The 19,953-nt window shown below is 34.4% G+C and overlaps 1 protein-coding gene across 1 annotated transcript in view; it reads right to left on the reverse strand.

The window, feature by feature from the left end:
- FCHO2 (FCH and mu domain containing endocytic adaptor 2) overlaps window positions 1–19,953 on the reverse strand; it is a 104,336-nt gene that overhangs the window by 27,254 nt on the left and 57,129 nt on the right. The window contains exons 9-15 of the mRNA XM_064140377.1: window positions 16,988–17,032; window positions 15,390–15,462; window positions 11,539–11,563; window positions 4,380–4,434; window positions 1,954–2,132; window positions 1,387–1,401; window positions 933–957 (exon numbers count right to left, since the gene is read on the reverse strand). Of these exons, the coding sequence (XP_063996447.1) occupies window positions 933–957; window positions 1,387–1,401; window positions 1,954–2,132; window positions 4,380–4,434; window positions 11,539–11,563; window positions 15,390–15,462; window positions 16,988–17,032 (417 nt within the window). The remainder of the gene's footprint in view (window positions 1–932; window positions 958–1,386; window positions 1,402–1,953; window positions 2,133–4,379; window positions 4,435–11,538; window positions 11,564–15,389; window positions 15,463–16,987; window positions 17,033–19,953) is intronic.

Here is a 19,953-nt window from a genome sequence, read left to right on the forward strand (position 1 = left end):
CATACAGATCAAAGTGCTCCAGAGACTAGAACCTCTTAGGGGGAGGTACAAGCTACGGTAAATTGTTACTCTATTCCCTGTTCCTTTATGTCTGTATATATAGAGCAGATCATCCAGTCTCTCTCTCTCCAACCTTGCTTTGAGCCCATGGTTGCTCCTATTGCTTGGAGGGAGTATGCCCACTCTGACAAGCTATTTTCCAGCTGCATGGTGAGGCCTAACAGGTCTGCTCAGGGTGGGGGCAGTGAGGCCTACTGGGCCAAGTGTGTGGTGGAGAAATGCTTGGCTGGTTGAGGCTTACTGATGACTAATTCAGTCCTAGTGTGAGGCCTGTCTTGAGGGGTTAGCCAGGAGGGCTAGGAGAGGATTGATTCTGCATGTATATAAATGCGTCTACCTTGGTACCTTTGGTATTTTGTTTATTTTTGTAGATAGTATTTCCATTTAACCTACAATTCTGTGCAAGTACGTTTATTTGTTTATATACTCCTTTGGAGTACATTCTTTCTGCCCTCAGTACAGAGCTGTTTTCTAGCTCAAACCAAGACACCATCTGTATTTGATCACAAAATCAAGGAAGTGTGCTTTGCTGGATCTTGGATCATACTAATCTTGAGTGGGAAGAAGAGTTTGGAAAACTTGCACAGGAGTCTTTTCCACTGGGGCTCCCCCTTTGGCTCTTAGATTCGTTCCTCATCACTGCCATACATAGCCTTATCTGCTTCCCAGAACACAGAGTAAGAGCTGAGTATGCTTGTCTGTATACATAAATGTAAGAGATACCTACAACTTACAAGAGAAGTGGTTTTCTTTTCCATTTAAAATACAGTCAGTAAATTTATTTCTTCAACAATTAAAAAAGAAATAACCCAATTCACATTATGTCAAAAAACCTAACATAAATAGATTAGAAGTTAAAGACTCACACTTACTTGATGAATTTGGATTCATTAGTGCCTGAAAAAGGGTAAAAAAAAAAGAAGGAAAAAAAAGAGAGGAATAAATTGGTTTAGCAGCTGTCAAAAACCTAACTTAATAGTGACAGGGTTCTTATTTGCACTCAACTTTCTAAAAGATACATTGCTCTCAATGCCAGGCAAAGCATTCTGAGCTTAAGCCTGTATAAGATCAGAACACGAGCCAGGGCACAGCTAGTGTGCATCCTCCACAACAGTTAGAAAAGGCAGCAACAAACACTGTAGAGCTGACAGAGGGTGCAGTACTACCAAATCCCTTTACAGGTTAGGGTAGCAAAACTAAACAGTTTATATATCACACAGCGCATATATAAAAATATTTCTAAGTTCTTTGTAGTAACTTCCCTCAAATACTACACTTATTTGGTTTTAATCTAAAAATGTGAATAAAAAGCCATTCTGTACTTACAGGACTGTGTCTCTGCTTTCAAAATGTGGGGAAAAAAGTAGAGAAAAATCATTATTATTTTCATATGTTATGCACAGTACTTTCATCAAAATCAGAGCCATTCTTATTGTGATATGAATACTGTACTAGCATTCTCTGATACCATTTATAGGTAATATCATCGTACAAAGGATCAATTGGTGGGTTGACAGAACAGATCAACAAAGATGCAAATGTTACATGTATCCACATCACATAATCTGTTTCAAAAGTTTGTATATTATGAAATAGCAATTAGTAAACTACATTAAAATCCAGGCTTAGCTAACTCCAGTGTGTTCAAATGTGCTGTGGTGGCAACAGCAGAAAGAAAAGGAATGAGCACTCTCAAGACTCAGAAGTTAAAATCTGAGAAGCATTACTTAAACTGCAATAATGTGTACCGAAGATGACCTAGTGTACTTGTAAAGAAAAAAAAGTATTGTTGCATTTGAAACTAGAATAAATTCTGAACAAAAAACCCACTAGAAATTAAAGGTCACTTTTTCTCTTCTATACACCAAAAACACAAGGAACAAAATAACTTACAGAGACAGCTGGAGAAAGAGTGATGTTCCCTATAGATACTTTTAATTCATCCAAGGAAGGCATGGTATACTGAGAGAGACTATTTGGCTGGACAGGTTTTATTTCTACATGGAATCTCCTGGGTTCATCGTCTTCAGAGTCAGAATCACTGGATGAATAGAAATGGTTCTCTTTGCTATGTTTTTCTCAGTTAAGGTGGAAATACTTCATCTGCTCAATCCAATTCATAATTACGCACTACAAAATGCTCTGTGAAGAACGCAGGTGAAACAACACTGCCTAACCTCTTTGTGAGCTTATTACACAAACACTTTGTTAAAATGTACTTTTTATATTCCACTCGTTTCATAACTGGATTCTGTTCTGAAAGGCACTCAACGTCACATAACTGAACTGCAGTATCTGCCATAACTGAGTAACTGCCTATTTGAAGGCATCAGAACAAATTAAGGATTCTTGGCTAGCCAACATTTCTGCATGTTAAACTCATGATTTCTAAGACTCAGCCAGGGATTCTAACACATGTAGGGAAAATGTAGAAATCTTTTTAAGCTGAAGTACTTGCTTTATTGATTAGCAGTGAAAAAAAAAAAAGTATCACAGCAAAAACTAAGCTCTCAAAATAAACAGATGAATTTAGTCTTGGTGCTTTATATGAAGAGGAACGGCAGTGACAATAGCTCTGGAAGGCCTATGCCAAATTTTAAGATACCTTTTTTTTTTTCAGATGAATTTTCATTTTTCTTCTACTTAAACAAAAAAGTTTCACACCACCTAGGGGAAGCATATTCTGTTATTTTCACTTGGAAGTATGCCAGCCATTTGAGTTAAATCTCTTCAAAATATTTCCTGACAAAGATTAGAATTTGAACCCTAAAGACATTCCAAATTAACTTCAACTGAAAGAATCCCTGAGTTGTGGTGAAGAAAAAAGTCAGATGTTTTTTCACCTTGCAGCCTATCCGTCCCCTAAAGTGGATCACATCTAGAAAAGTTTCAAAGACAAATTGTTTTTAATGAAAAGATCTTGCCCTGAAAGTTATCACCAAATTTCAATATTTGTTTCCTATGAACCAAGCAGCTCCTATAAACTGATTTTCCAATACTTAGAATGGGACTTAGGACTGACTGACACTATGGTAAAATAATGTCCTCCAACAAATTATGTCTAGAGCTCCCATCAACAGACTAAAGATCCACATTTGGAGGCTAACAGAGGAAAAGAAGATGAGAACTGATGACTTCCTGAATCTGGTCACAAGGTTTTCAGAAGCTCAAGTACTACCTAACTGAGAGGCTGACAGGGATTACAAATCATTGAGCTTTTTCAGTGTTTGTATAACTTTTTCTATTGTTTCACAACAAAAAGGATAATGCATACAACAGTATGCCCAGATGAGCCTTTTACAAAGCATGAATGTTGTTCACTCCTCTCTCCCTGTCATAAATACATGCATGTCCTTCTCAGACATGGACCTAAGATTTTCACTTTACATCGATTTTGTAACTAGGAGATAACTGGAACTACTACAACAATCTCCACTGAGGCCAATAGAAGCATATTCTGCAAAGATGATGAAAGCAGAGAAGCTAGGATGATGCACCAGTCCAGTTTAAGGTGCTGTTAATGGTTTAAAATTTTTCAGAATTGCAAAGTTTATCTGCAGCATCCAGAGAATTCCCTGAATACATTTCCAAAGATAAGTTATCTTGCTAACATATTAGGCTTGCTTAAACATGTAGCAACTATTCCCAGCTCTTTATAGAGCTTCCCTCTGTTTCTGATGAGATGGAAAAAGAGAACTCTTTTTTTCTTTTAAAAGAAGAACGCAGAAAAATAATGAACTTTCACAAACAATAAAGGACTTGTAACAAAAGCTTATTCTACACATCAAAGCTGTTATTTAGAAGTTAAAAGTTAGAAGCGTTAATTAGAAAAATAGCATGTGGCATAATGATTTCACTATGTAGCTTAAGTTTTATTTTTAGACTACTGGAGATGTTGGTCTTTTTAAAGGTGTCATAATAAAGTGGGAGGGTGCAGGTATAGAATAGATAGCCACCCTATTTGCTTTAAAAAAGTTTACAAACTTCAACAATTACCTCACAGTTTGTCAAGGAGAAAGATATTAATGATCACCTCAAAGTTTTTGTTAAAACTTTTTTGGGAGTTACTTTTTTTTCCAATCTCATGTGAAAAACATCCTCTTAATGTTTCTGAGACATCTGATACCTTTAACACTTGCACACACACAAAAACCTAAGATAGACAAAACTGTGCACATGGGAACATAAGAACACAAATCTGCAACATAACCATGAATGTTATTTGTCTTTCTTTACTTAACACCTTAATCAGTATTTCCACTCTTCAAAGCTCTGTAATAATACTAAATAACCTGCTACAATAATAGTGAAAAGGATATCCTGTGTTGCTTCTGGTTTAATGCTGTATCCTTCATCATCCACACCAGGAATGTTCTAAAAACAACAACAAAAATTAAGACATATTTCTCTTACATCAGACTGAATTCTATATTATTGAAAACTTATTATGACAGGTCATGAAAGTCCTTGTTATTCAACACTAATTATTACATTCACCTCAGTTATGATTGTTAATTCAGAAGTAGCATGACATGATACCTCAAGGAACAGAACAGAATAACCTCCAAATTTCCTGTGAAAATTGACAAGTTTGAATCCATCTGCTTTCACTAGTCAGAAACCAAGTGAACCTCATTATTTTTACTAATGGGTGTTAAATAAGCATATAGTTCTCAAATACTTTGCTAATTTTCAGTTCTTAGAAAAGTCACTGGGGGCTCTGATGGTGCACAAGTAAAACCTTTCCTAAGTACTAGTCAGTACTTTCACGTGAGTTAAAGCTTTCCATGTTACACAAGTTGCAATCTCTCTCTCCTTTAGCAAAGAATATCCACATTAATTAAGAGGCATGGATGAAACTTAAATACAAGTGTTTAAAATTCCTTTACACATCTCCAGCACCAGTCTGGATGTTTGAAGCTAATAAGCATCTGGCAATTAAATACAAATTGGAGAGAATTATGTTACAATAATTTAGAACATCTAACTGAGCATTTCGTCTCATAAAAAGATAACTCTCTAATAACAAAAATTTCAAAAATGTGCAAACTGCCACAATTGGGTGTAGTAAAGAGAGAAACTTGGATACTTTTCCCATTCAGAAAAGCCCACTTATGACTTTGCACAGAAAGTCAAGCCTATGTGAAGTGCTCAGATCCCTCGGTATGTTTATCACCTAAAGCAACAACCCAACCTTCAAAAATGTAGCAATTTCACTAGTTACATAGGTTTTATAGAATTGATAAGGTTCATATAAGGAAGTGGTTGTGTCAATTAGCCCATTCTACCACAAAGTAGGTACCAGAAGGCAGTTTGACTAATAAAAGATATATATGACATGTTCAAAATGCACCTTGCTGTTTTGAGTCATAAGATACAACAGAATGACTTGCACTGAAGACTTCAAGTGGACTAACAAACAACTACTTGGCTTCACCTAAAATTTGAAGCCAAATTTAAGGATACAGTTTCTTAATTGGAGAGGATGATAAAAATAAAAATGTTGTCCCTCTGTTCTTTCTACAGATATCATAAGTGGGGTGTCTGATATTTTACTAAGCAAGATTCACCTCTGTACTCCTCCTTAAAGCTAGTACTTTTCAATTAAATTGAAACTTAGATCAAATTTTCTGCTAAAGAGTAAGAAAGACAATTCTACATAGAAGTAATGCTGTGCCAAATTAAACTGCATCAAACTAAGGCCAAAGAGTAGGCTTTAAGCTTGAACCTTAAAATACAGTTGCAATTTTTTGAAATACTTGTAAGACCTGGACCATAGTGATATTATTAAAAAAAAAAAAAAAAAAGAAAGAACGAACTGAACAAGAAGAAAGTAATAATAGTAGGATCACACGGTCCACTACCTTAGCTCTACTTGCTCAAATCAGGGTTCTTAGCTACGCTTGACCTCAGGCTGACCTTGTTTATATACCAAAAAACACTAATGACACTTGACATCAAAGTAAACAGAACAAAAACATATAGCTAGAGGGTAGGTACATTTTCCTACAATACTGCAACTTCTGAATTCTGTAATTTTAATTGTGATATACTAGGTAATTTTCAACTGATCAGGATCATTCATGGTTAAGATGAACTGAATTCTAGCAAAAATCTTTATTATAAAACATTCAATTTTTCCTCCAGCTGGGCCATATATATGTAAAGGATATTATTACTGGGCACACACAACATACACAATGTAGTTAGCAAATCTGACTATTTTGTTATATAATTATAAAAGAAGTTGCATTAGTTTACTAAATAATACCTAAGATAAAGTAAACCCTTAGAATGCACCAAAATATTAAAAGTTTTATACTGACAAATAAAAATAAATATAAATACAAATATAATAGTTTAATATTTTAAAATATTAGATATAGATAGATATCTTTATATTTTCATGTTAATTATCTGAAAAAAAATCAGGATCATGAAAATGAAAAAAAAAATCATCTATTCCTCAGCAATGTCACTTTACCATGTAGCCTGTATTCATAACTTTAGACAGTAAGTTACTGTTAATACATACATAACAGAGAAGGATGCTCTACAGCTTAAGTTCTGAATGAAGAACTGAAAAATTCCTTGCTTCTTTTTCATCAGGCCCAACTTACTACTTTCTTCTAACACAGTGCAAAAAAACTTGCTTGCCTTTTAAAATTGCTAAAATAGAAATATATGTAATTTAAACCATCTGAATCTACACAGGGCATACAACGTCAGAAATTATCCACTTAGTATTTCCTGCTTTGTTAATGACTCAGATACCAAATTTGTATGTTTGCAAAAGAAAAGGGTGAAAGATACTCAACATACTTTTGGATTGACCAGACAAATTACAGCACATTTAAACACAATGGCACCTCAAAATCTTACTTAAAACTTAAGTTGTAATTTCAAAATATTGTTTTCAACATTCTGAACAGTTGAAAAAGTGAAGAGCTTTGCTTTCTGAAGTATCAGAGTATTATTTACTAATTTACAGTTTGAAAAAAGTGGCAGAGGACACAGCACTTTGAAAGATATTCACAAATCTGATGTTAAGTCATTTACATATTCGTGACTAACTCTAAGTCCCTTCTCCACACTCCTGCAGTTAGAGAACTACACGTTATGTGGGTAACTTTACCTATGAGGGTATCTACATGCATCTTTATCTATGAGGCACAGGCACAATAATACAGAGAAGACCTGATTTGTGTACTGTGCTGATGAGAGTTAAAACACACAATCTTCATGTATACACATTTTATTTTTGAATTTCAACACAATGGAAGAATACTTTTGCAAATTTTGGATTTCTCTGAGAAGTAACTAATACGACGAGGATGAAAGTCTGGTCTAGCTCCATAGCCAAACATGTTATTTGTAGACTTTGCACTAAAAAAAACCCTCAGTATGGATGTGAAATGAACTCTGTAGAAGTAGCTGTAAAAGTGGAGTTCCTTGGAATAAAGTTTCAAATTCTCAGACATTCTGTTAAGCAATTAAAGACACTGGCATAATAGAGTTTTCCCTATGTTTGCAGATGTCACTCATGACATGTTACTCATTAAAGTATTACACAGTTTTAAATATACATGTAAAATTTAGAGCTTGTAACTTTGCATTAGGTCTTTCCAGGGTGAATATTTTTTTAAGAAACAAAATACAAGGACATAGAAAACAGCAAAGTTAAAGTGCTTATGAAAAGAGCACAAAGACTAAGTATTCTATTGCCAAAAGTTATTTCTGAGTTGTGGTGAATAGTGCCTCAGTTCATTGCCCTGTCCTATCTATTATCCAAAATCAATGGAAGAAACTCAGTTCCTCTGGGCCACGTATAGAGGACAAGAGAGGAACATTTGGAGCATACTGCAATCTAGCTACTTCATTTGGCCCTTTATCAGCAGTATTAGCACTGTACAGATCGCCATTGGTCAAGAAGGAAAGATCCTTCACTACGCTTTAGCCTGTCTCTTATTTCTCTTTTCCTAGGAAATCCACAGTGGTTGTGAGAATTCCTTATCAAAACTTGATACGCTTCAAAATACAGTGCAGTTGAACAGCCCATTTTTTCTGCCAGATGAGCTTTCTACATTTTACTGAACTGGACTAACTTCTTCTAATCCTAATGGGACTTCGGCAAACTCAAAGTCAGCAGCTAAAGCTCACTGCCTGGATCAAGATTTAGAAAAGCCTCTCCTCTTTTTACATATTTGAGATGTAAATTTGACTCAGGTATAACCTTAGGTTAAAGCACAGATTTTATGTATTACCAGCCTCCTCTCTTTAGGGTGCCTATTAATCTAAAAGGCATGCAAGAAAAGAGTTAGCTAGCAGATTCTTCCATTGCCAGAAAGGGAAAAAAAAGAGGTATTCAATATGTGCCTGATTCGTGCAGTGCCAAAAACATTCAAATTTCGCTAAACATACTGTTACATTCATGTTCCACTAATTAGTTTGATGATTCCAAATTCAATCAGTCCTCAGGAATAAAAATGGTGTATAACTCTATACAACTGTAATTGTGCTACACTAACACGTAAAGAGGTTAATGAAAATGCCTTGATATATTTGTTTGCATTCCAATTTGCTATGAAAAAAAAAACGTTTCAGCATTACGTTCTGTGCATCTGTGGCTCCCTTCTTAATTACTTTTGAACTTACTGGACAATTTCAAATGGATCTGACAGACAGAACAGAGGACTCAAAGATAATTACATTACTACAGTCTTCATGAAAATAGGCAGTCAAGTAGAAGGAGGAGATCTGCAAGTATCCCAACCAAGAGAAGGGTTGCAATCCAAATTCAGATTTTACTGGACACAAGGAAAACCTCTTAAATGGTCCCTCAAAAGTTCCTATTAGAGCTTGTACCTTCCTATAGACCATCCCTAGAGACACAGCAAACCCATGGGAAGCATGGCAATTAGTTATGTCTTTAGAAACAACTTTCTAGGTAATAAACACACACGAACCCAGAATTTCAGCTGCTATCCTTTCCTAATATATTCATGACTAACTTTCTATTTTTTTAATTATCAAGGCTTAGCTTAATGGAAGTTACATGTGTAGACTGACATATAACAGCACAAGAATTTTAAATCTCACAACATACTGTTATCTGTACTTAAACAGAGACTGCTTACTGAAATGGTCAACTCTCTTGACAAATTCTCAGTTCACAGATGCCTTCCTACTCATAAGCACATAAACCAATCTTACAGCAGTTACACAATGTTATTGCTAGGAAATAATTTATTCGAATGCATTGTATTTTCCAGTGTATATCACCTGGCAATTACAAAATTGATGTGCACAAGTGGATGTCTTGCTGTACATAAACTACAGAACTTCTTTTCTGGTACAAAAGACATCTTTTAGGACTGCTTTGTTTTATGGATACACAGGAACAAACTGCATTATACAGTTTGGACAAGTGAGAGTGCCATAATGGTATCAATCTTATGTTCAAAGATCCACAGTATCACGTGCACATGGTAGATAAAAGTAATGAAGTCAGTTCTTGCTGGTATATTCTAAAATGTCAGTATATTTACATTAGTGATTGTAGTTATTAATAATTGTAGAGCAGTTATGTCTTAAATTCCTGTCACAATTAAGACTCTTAACAAATAAATAAAATCCACCTTTCAAAGTAAGATCATGTATAGTATAAAAGCAAGACAGATTATCTGTGAATAACCAAAGATGAACAAAATCATAATAGAGACATCCTAAGCAAGTTGAATTTTCCAAAGGATAGTAGCAATCAAACACAAATTATGGCTGCTTTCAGTTTTAGTTTTTTTTTCTGAAGTAATACTTTTCCAAGTTCAATTTCTTGAAATGTGTCACTTATTGCAAAGATCCAAACAAAACAAATTCTTCTAGAGATAACACTGTAGATGGCTGTAACTACCCAGATCAATTTTGAAAACTTAAATCAAAAGAGAAACCTTAAAGAAAAAATAATTTTAAACAGTACATTCCAGAAGAGGACACCAACCTTAGAATGTTAAAACAGTCTGAGGTGCTTGTCTATAAGAGGTGCAACGAATCCCATCCACATAGTATATACTACATAATCTTTCACGAGAATGGCAGTAATGCCTTCTATTAAAGCATTCTACCATTCAGAGTAATACAGTTGCTTGTAGAAAGCAAAAAATTATAGAACAAATTTTAAATTCTAAATGCAGTCATAAAGTATTTGGAATAAGAGGGTGCCAAAAAGTATCAAATTTTTTTTAGGCACTATAAAAGTTTAGTCTTTTTTTTTTAATTAAATATAAATTACATTCAGACAGAACAATTAACTTAGATGATCATATGGTATGCCTCATGCAGCGAAAAAGAATTACAGACACATTTATGGTTGAATATTTTTGAAACTAATTTAAAAAAAAAAAGACCAAAATTAGCATAGAAGAAAATAAACATTGCAAACTAAACCCAGTTGTGGTTCACACCAATGTCTGAACTGTCAGAAGATATTATTTCCATGGAAAGTCTGATCGTTACAGGGATAATGCTAAAGTTAATTTAAATGCACCCAAGAAAAGAAAACTGTCTCTAAATCAGGATGACTCCAAGTAAGATAAAATAACTGTCTGGATGAGACTTGTAAGGATGTTCTTACACACGTTCAGTTACGTGACAAAACTTACTTTTCCTTATTAACGGATGGTTCTACTGCATTTTTTAAAGCAAAATTCTCAAAAGTTTTAATATATGATACTAAAATCCCCATACAGTAATTACAAAAAATAAAATCCACAAAACAGGTGAACTTGGAAATGTAAATTGTTTAATATAATTTGCATCTCAATAAATGAACTAAAATCCAAATGAGTTTATGGAAAAACACTTAAAGTACTCTGTAAATTATTCCCTCTTTTAGCTGTAGGGAGTTACAATCCCTCTTACATACAATTCAAGAGAACATACATGTCTAAATAAAAAGTCTCAATTAAGGAAATTAAAAAAGCATTAGCATACCAATTTAATTTCCAACTGCTAGTTGAATTTAATAAAATTACAAGATGTATCACAGATCGAACTGATAGCAGTGATCTAACTGACAGGGCACTAAAAAAGTGCATCAAGAGTTATTTTAATAGGTACATTCCTACACTTTATTGCTGGTGATAAAGTAAAACCTTGTTGTTACTAGAAAGTTTAAGTTGGGTCTGCAATAAGCTGAATCTTTTTCTTATAATTTAAACATCTAACTTGAAAAATAAAGTAGCAAACACTTCCAGTAGAAGCATATTGTTTAAAAATAAAAATTCCTAAGATACATGAATATATTACTAAAACATATTTGTATATATTGGTAGGGAATATGTACTGAGCAAAATTAACTCTTCAGCTACATTATCAAAATGCCAAATCCTCTATTAGATCAATAACACATTGCAGGGTCTGTATATAAGTTAGACTGACAATACTAGCATATGCATTTGTTTTGGAAATAAGTGTACTTACAACTGAGTCTGCATCTGGACACTCCCTATTAAAAAAGCAAATCAAGAAAATACACAATTACACAATGCACAATTTATTTTACTCATACAGGTTCTGATACTACAATATTTTCAATTAATTTGGAATGTTGCAATTGACCCCTTCATCTCTCAGATCCTGGCAAAATTTTCACTTTGAATAACCCACAGTCAGAGGAACAAGATTCAAATAAAAGCTAAAGTTTATGTTTAGAACGCTGCAGCAGAAACACTCAAAAGAAACGATGAAAAAAAGCAAACTCCCATCATAGTGAAAAAAACTCTCCCGAAATAACAAGAAAACAACACAAAACAAAGCAACATGCAAAAGCCTCCTAATCCAAAACCAAAGCAAACCAAGCAAAAAAAAAAACAAACAACCAAACAACTACAAAAATTAATCATCAGAAAAGCAGTGATTGCAAGCACATTATTCACTAGTGTTATATGTTTCCGTTATAACTTTGATTTAAGCAGTAGTGAATGACACTGATTGTCTCTGATATCTGCAAGAAGCAGAAGCAATTACAGTTACAGAATGTGGGAATTTCTGAGCAACATACAAGTCCTCTGTAATTTTGATCCTGATAAATAAAAGGAGGTAAGTGCTAGTGTAACCAAACAAAAGTGTTTTTATATAATCAAAACTAGCATCCTGAACACACATAGAAATAAAATCAAACTTATCGCCCTCTAAATCATCTTCTCTGAAAGGCTGAACGTAAAAACTACTGTGCCTTTAAAAGCAGGTATGAAAACTTGGCTAACATGGAAGCGTTAATACGGATTTCAGTACAGCCTGTTAAGGTATCGACAGTGAGATGAAGAATCTCATCTCTTCTGAAAGGTCTCACACAAAAGAAAACATGTGACCAAGTTTCTAATTGACGTCTTATCTCCCTCTGCTGGCTAAACTGAATTCATAGCAATAGAAAAAGCTACTCTGGAAGCTATTTATTCAGCCTGAAGAGATCAAGTATCAAGACTTGTCTCAAAAGATACAACTAACAGAATTTATCACACGTGGTTTTAAAAAGGGCTTGTACTGAAGACAGTGTGAAGTCCATCAAAGTTATGAAAAACGAAAGATGTGAGGCAAACTACAACTAAAGCAATTCAGTCCATAAGGAAGACTATTAAAAAAAAATGTGAGATAAAGATCTGAAAAAGAAATGGCAGATCTAGCAGCATTCCAAGAAGCACCACAGGATCCTCGAGGACACATTCTCAAGATAAAAAAAGAAAACTCAACAGTTTGCAAATGCTGTTGAAGTGGAAAATGAGGACCCTGGGGTTTAAGTAACATGCTTTTGCAATCTAGATGAGTGATTTTTAAGATTGAAGAACTCAAGGTCTAGTATAAGGTAACATTTTAAGTCTGTAAGGGAACTTAAGGATTGTACATAAAAACTAAACCATGCAAAGTAGTATTTAGAAAAAGAAGTTAAAGCCTTAACTAGTCTATATAGAAATATGCAATAACACACACTGTGTATGGTATTTCCCTGTGTAAAACCACCACTTGACACAGCATCCAGTTTCAGTGTCAACATTTTAAAAACTGTATTGATAAGATGAAAAGCTTACGTATCATGAGAGTTTTTCTGGGTGTTGAAAGCCTTCTCTACACAAACTAAAACTTACAGCCTAGTTTAACACGAGATTTAGAAAGCATTTGACCCCTGTGCAAAGAAGGTTCTGACAATAAGGAGTTTTATCACATAGAGCTTGTTAACAGGATCATCAGTTTAAGACAAAATCAGACAAAATGCAGACTGGTAATATTTTTTTTCCAAGAGATCCTAAATAACTAATTGAATATTCTACTTAAGCAGATCACTAATTCTTTGTTATTTATTTGTGATGTCCTAGTTAATCTATAAGTTACAGTGTAATGTAAAAGCCTATGGCATGTGTTAAGAGGTCAGTGTCATGCCCTCATATTTCATTCTTTCTTGCCTCAAGATCTATCCATTTTTGTAATATGTGTACATGTAGATACAAATAGAACAGATTAAGTTTTAATCCAACTTGTTGAAGGCAATTTTTTTCCCATTCCAGAGTGGCTGAGCTGATTTATATTTGACATCACTGTGTCATGAACAACAGGTTTTTTTCCTAGGAAGACACACTACTACCTTGCACGTCTTTGCAAAAAAGTAGCATTCAGAAAACTATTCTGACATCACAATGGATAAGCAAACAAAGATAGGAAGTGTTCCACATCATGCAGAAGCCAGTTTTTAGCTCTCAGTGCCCAAGAAAATTTTGGTTTTGTTACAGGTCAAAAGAAAAACCTGGTATCTAATTAAGGATCCACCTGGGAAGAGTTAATTTAGAACTTCCAGGTGTTTATTGGATGCAGAAAACTACTATCAAGAGGCCTAAATCTTTTCTGTTTCCAGATTATGTTTCATTCTACCAACGAATGTATGGAAGAAGACATCTGGCCTGCAAGGAGGCTTCTAACATATGTGACATAAGACTAGCCAGATTAATAACCTACATAGTGGCAAAATAATTATTTCACTGGACAAGGAAAACTGGTAGCTACAGAATTCAATCATATAATAGCACTCAATACAATAAAAAAATCACTACCTTGAAATTAAGTAAATGCAGACACAAAAGGCAAATGATAAACTTTTTTTGCTGCTGATACTGCTTTCACCATAAGGAAAGTATAGTAAACAGAGTACTTTCAAAAAGGCACACTAAAGCTGTCTAAGACAGGACTATTATAGAAATTTAAATCTTTATCAGACAAAGTATTACTTTGTAACAAAATCATGTTCTCACATTAATGCAGACCAAATTGACACTGTATTCAACATTTCTCTTACCAATTAACCAGATTAATAAAGTACAAAGAAGACCGTGGGTGAAAGACTAAGTAACAGAAAGAACAGAAACAGAAGAATGACTTAAAGCCCCAGCAGATTGGAGCCCTAAACACATCATCATAAAGAGAAAAGGTGTTTAGTTTACAGAGAACTGAGGCATTTTGTATGTGCAAAGTTAGCACCCGCAATTCTTAGGCTGTTATTTTTTCAGAGCTACACTGAAAACTAAGGCAGGCAAAAATATTTTGTGAAAGTAATTTCTGTAAGTTTGTAGGCAGATGCTGCCTCTGAGAGTATTTCTACGTTGCTAAGTCTGTTAAAGTAGTAAGCTATTTTCTTTTGAATACTTTTACTGAGAAAAAATATCTAGAAATCATGAAAAAAAAAGGTAGCAAAAACAACTACTAATACATAGACTGCAACCACTCCATCTAAGAATTTCTACTCTAACTCACTTTCCGGGGAATTTTAACCCCTAGGGGAAAGAACACATGCAAATGAATACAGCAAAGGGACATCTGTTACAAGTAACAATAGTCTTCCAGAAATGAGTGTGCACATGATAAAGTGAAATACTTTCAAAGCTTTTCCTGTCCTTCAGTATTGTACACTAAAGTTTTTCTAATAAAAAAGTAACTGAAGCTTCAATTCTGCAAACACAGGCATTCAGTATTTCTTCTGAGTATGGAGCTATTACTTCATTAAGAGTACACAGAAGGATCACACTTCCTAGAGCGTTAAATGTGGAAAAAATGGACAACTACTCAGCTGTGCACAGGAGAAAATGAATGACAAGTAAGACTACTATATTACATTTACACTGCTTCCTTAAAATACTTATTTTAAAACTTTTAATTAGCTGTTATGTTTTCATACAAATAAGATTACTCTAAACTTCTGTTACAAGTTCCTTAAACACCAGCTAAAGTTTATCCCTATGATTTTACTAGTGTTTATATAGGATAAAGCTTCAAGACTGAAATATACTTACATAGATTCAGTATCTTTTTCCTTTTTCATTATTCCTGATAACCCAAAAGGCTTCCTCTTCCGTGGTTTTACACCTACAGAACAAATAGTTTCACTTAAAGATCAAAGACAGAACCACTTATTTAACAACGTGAAACACAGGTGCATATCAGTGCCACTACATTTTAAGTGCTGCCACAAGTAATAAAAAAAAATTCTAACAGTGGAGACAGGTATGGAGACAAAATAAGGGAATATTATTCCAATTCCAACATGTCAATAAAAACATTTAAATTAAAATAAATTTAAAAATTAAAACAATTAGGTGCTTGGGTTTTTTTAAATAAATTTAAGTAACACCCTGTTGTTATTTCCCTGCACATTTCTGGTAGCTGCAAGCCCCTGTACTCTCCTAAGAAGCTGGATCTTGGTCCTGTAAAAAAAGAGAATATCTTGTGGTTTTTCAGTTAAAGCTGACTTCCCAGTGCTGTAGCCAGCTCTAAGGCTGGCTTTCACTGAGTCTGGAACTACGCTTTCCCACTGTCATTTTCTCCCTGTTTTTTTTTCCAGTGGGTTCATATAGTTATAATACAGAAAACTCTGCTTTCACATCCACTTAATGTACTGAAATTAAAATACATTTAAATATTCCATCAATATTGCTATCATGTATGCTTCTCTTCTCAGTTTTTGTAAAGTAGACTAGACTGACAAAATTACTAAGTGCAAGCACCTGATCTAGCTAGTCTATAATTTTGTTTAGTGTATGGTACTACTGACAGCATGCTTTTGAGCAAACTGGTGGAAATAATTTGATTTCCAAAATTTAACAACTGACAATTCAAGCATATCATTAAAATAATAAACAATTATATTGTCCTTTACAGAAATACATTACACAGCACATAATGAATCTCTCCAGTCTTACTCAGCCATATCTTATACTTCACTAGAGGCAGTATTTGCTCCAAAATTATTTTCAAATGCTAATTTGGGCTCTACTTCCTTTCTGTGCATTATGCAGCCCAAAACAATGACAAATGGAGTGTGAGCAGAGTTTCCAAACATGGATTCGGTCTGCTTCAGTTAAAAAAGATTTCAAGTCTCAGCTGCATTATTGGCAACTTAAAAGTTGTTGGCTGCTATAGCTATACTGTCAGCTCTGTCCCAAATTAAATACATAGCTCATGCAAAGAAAGCAGTTCTTAACTACTTAAAATAATCCCTGAAACAAAATAACCCAAAGAAGGCTTTACAAACATAACACTGCATGAGACCTGGTATAACTAACACTGTAACAATGGAAATAGTCCAGGCCATGTTTTAACACATGTAAATTAAGTCTAAAACACAGCCATAAGTAAACCAAACCCAAGACACTGCAGCAACAGGGTCCCAGCCAAAGTATGGATTAAAGAAACATCAAGACTCTCTGTTCTTTGTGCTTTAGAATTATAAAGTATCATAAGTCTTATTTTTCACTGAAAATTGTTTCTCAGAAAGTATACTTTTTTGGACACTGGAGTACTGTGAAGTTGTACAGATTCACATAGTGAATAACCTCCACTCCCCAGTTTCTGGTCCTTATCTTACATTAGTAACTATGCTACAACAACTCACCTTCAACTGCACTGGATATGTTACATTCTTCGAATTCAATAGGGCCTTAGAGAAATGACAATAAAGACGAACATCAGTCAAATCTTGTCTGAGATACTTTAACAGCTGTTAATATTTCATCAAAATACTAGATAAGCTTATTTTTAATTTAGGTGGTACCTGAAAATGGCAATTACCCTTCCAGTGGTCAAAGAGACTGAGAAATCATACATGTACAACAAATCAGTAAATACTGTCATTTTTTCCAGAATACTAGTGCATGATTCAACTGTCTGTTATTACAACCACATGAAACATCTATAATTGAGTGTCCTTGTTTCATTACAAAATGCACCACTAACAAAGTATCCATGTAAACTTACCTATTTATCTTTTTTTAATGATCATGAGACATATATACAGAAAAACTGAAAAGACAAAAATATACAGCTGTAGCCCAAATTTTTAGTTTTGCTAACTTTGGATTGTTAGTGGTTCTTCTGTTCCCTATTTGTAATTGCTCACCTAAACACTTTAAAGTGGTATGCAGAATTTTAAATACAAGAGTAAATAGGACAAAAAACTTTGTAAAAGTTGTTAAAACTAAACAGGGGGAGGGAGCAAAGAACACTAATTCAGTGCTGTATCTACACAAACTATTATGGCTTCCCATTACAGCTGGTGCAATCGTCAATGCAAAGCAAAATCTCAACCTTCATTCCTTCAATTTGGCCAAGTCTAGAATTTATTTAACCCTATTATGAACCATTTTAGAGAGTAAATGTGCAGAGAAAAAGTGATTTTCTGTAGACCTTTGTTCATCAGATGGTAATGTCACATCAGTACTTATGTAAGTGCAAAGAAAGCAGTACACGCCGGCAGGCACTGTTACTTTGAGCTCGTATTTGTGCAACTGTATCCACAGAAGAAAAAGCAAAGTTTAGCTTGCTAGTCCCATGACCGTGACCGTGGAGTTATTGCTTATCTTTCAGTAATCACAGAATCACAGAATGTCAGGGGCTAGACGGGACCTCCAAAGATCATCTAGTCCAACCCTTCTGCCAGAACAGGATCATTTTGAGGAAGTACACACAGGTTTATATGTAGGCAGATTATAGACGAGGCAGAAGGGAAAAACATTTGTTCCCAATTCTGTACTTAAAGGCAGCCCAATTCCACTGCCCCAACACTCTCCTCCTCTTCCCCCAACACCCCAAACTTATGCAACTACTTTAAGTGTGAGTTTAGTATCTTGGACACATCAACTAAACCCAACTGCAAGTCTGCATGTAAAGTAATAGTGGAAATCTCAAATACAGAAATTACTTTCTCCCCTGCAACCAAAATACATCTACTACTAAGTGATTTATCTTTATTATAAAGTTACAATTATTTGTAAGCATCCACCTTAAGGCCAAGAGCTGTGCAATTTTTAGGGCATTTTCATGTAAAATAAAAGCTGCACCTGAAATAATCTTTCGGGTTTTTCACCTGTCCTCTTTCCAAAATAAATGTCATGCTCTCAAAATAAATAGCTCATATAAAGTGGTCCCAGAAGAAACATGGCAACTACAAGCTTCAGTTTGATTTTAATTAGCACATCATTGCAAAACACTCTGAATTAGCACTGTAAATAACGCAAATGGGATTAATTTATATGTGATTCATGCATCTAAGTACCTCAAATGGCTCTATTTGTAATGTAATTCCCAGTATGCAGAGTTAACTCTTGCAGTGCAAAATATACTATGTTCAAGTCAGTATAAACCCAATTGAGTAACATTTCCCAAAACTGTAAATGAAAAAAAAAAAGGTTATGCTTATGTCAAACAAACAGAAGGGCAATTGAGAAGCTGATGATGTAACTCAATAGTCACTGAAGTTAAGCAAATTGAATTATTTTAGATGTACTAGACAAAATCTACTAGGTATTTTCTTTGAAACTTTGCAGGTGTGCTCAACTTTTAGTCTTCAAAAACTTTCTCTGCGAGCTAAAAAAGATCTGAGTACAAGCAGCAGGATAAGAATTCGTGACTAGAATTCACAAAATCAGGAAAACATGTTATGTCCCAATACTGAAAACACTGAAAAAAACACCAAAAATATCCAGAAAAACCTATTTAGATAACTGTCTCTGTCTACACACCCACACTGATTTAATCAATATTTTATTTTAGGGATTTAAACTCCATTCTTCAAAATACACTGAACATGAAATTCTGAAAAATACCACGGAGAAGTGGAAGACCAAATCTTCACTACTACACTTGAGGTAATACATTTTTCATCACAACTACTTGTGTTTCTTGTTTCTATATATATTCCCATTTGGCCAGGAAAAAAAAATAACATAAGCCAAACCAACCACAAACACTCATCCCCAAAACAACAACAGATGGGAAAAAATTGTAAATAACAGAGACTCAAACATTTTTAGAGGAAAACAATACTCCAGCTTTTTCAGAATACCATCTTTTTATTTCCCTTTTCCAGCTATCAAGCCTGATCCCCACGCAAATAACTGAAATCAATATTCAAAGGTCAAGTAAAACTCAGTCTTATTTCACATCAGAATCATTAACTTTAACTAACACAAGCAGAAGGCAAACATCAAATGCAGCCAAGTTCTTGCATGTTGTCCATTACACTTGGCCTAACACTTGTCGTTGAAGGTGGTGTTTTTTTCCATAGCTTGGTAAACCTTTTATTAGCAGTTACAAATATTTGTGTTTAGAACAGAAACACACAGATCATTAATACCAGATTAGCCTTTTCAGTTACATTTAACAGAAGTTAGTTTACCCACCCCATCTCCTCCAAATGCATTTATCTCTTGCAACAATCTATAATCATAGGAAAAAAGCTATGAAACACAATCTTAAAAAAAATTCTCAGTGATTGAAGAACTGCCTGAGACAGAAACGACAAGGAAGCTGTGCAAAACATTTCAGTAAGCAGGTCTCGCTCTTCAATAAGGTCCATGAAGC

Source organism: Pogoniulus pusillus, chromosome Z, assembly GCF_015220805.1.
Source record: "Pogoniulus pusillus isolate bPogPus1 chromosome Z, bPogPus1.pri, whole genome shotgun sequence".
In the NCBI taxonomy this organism is placed as follows: Eukaryota; Metazoa; Chordata; class Aves; order Piciformes; family Lybiidae; genus Pogoniulus; species Pogoniulus pusillus.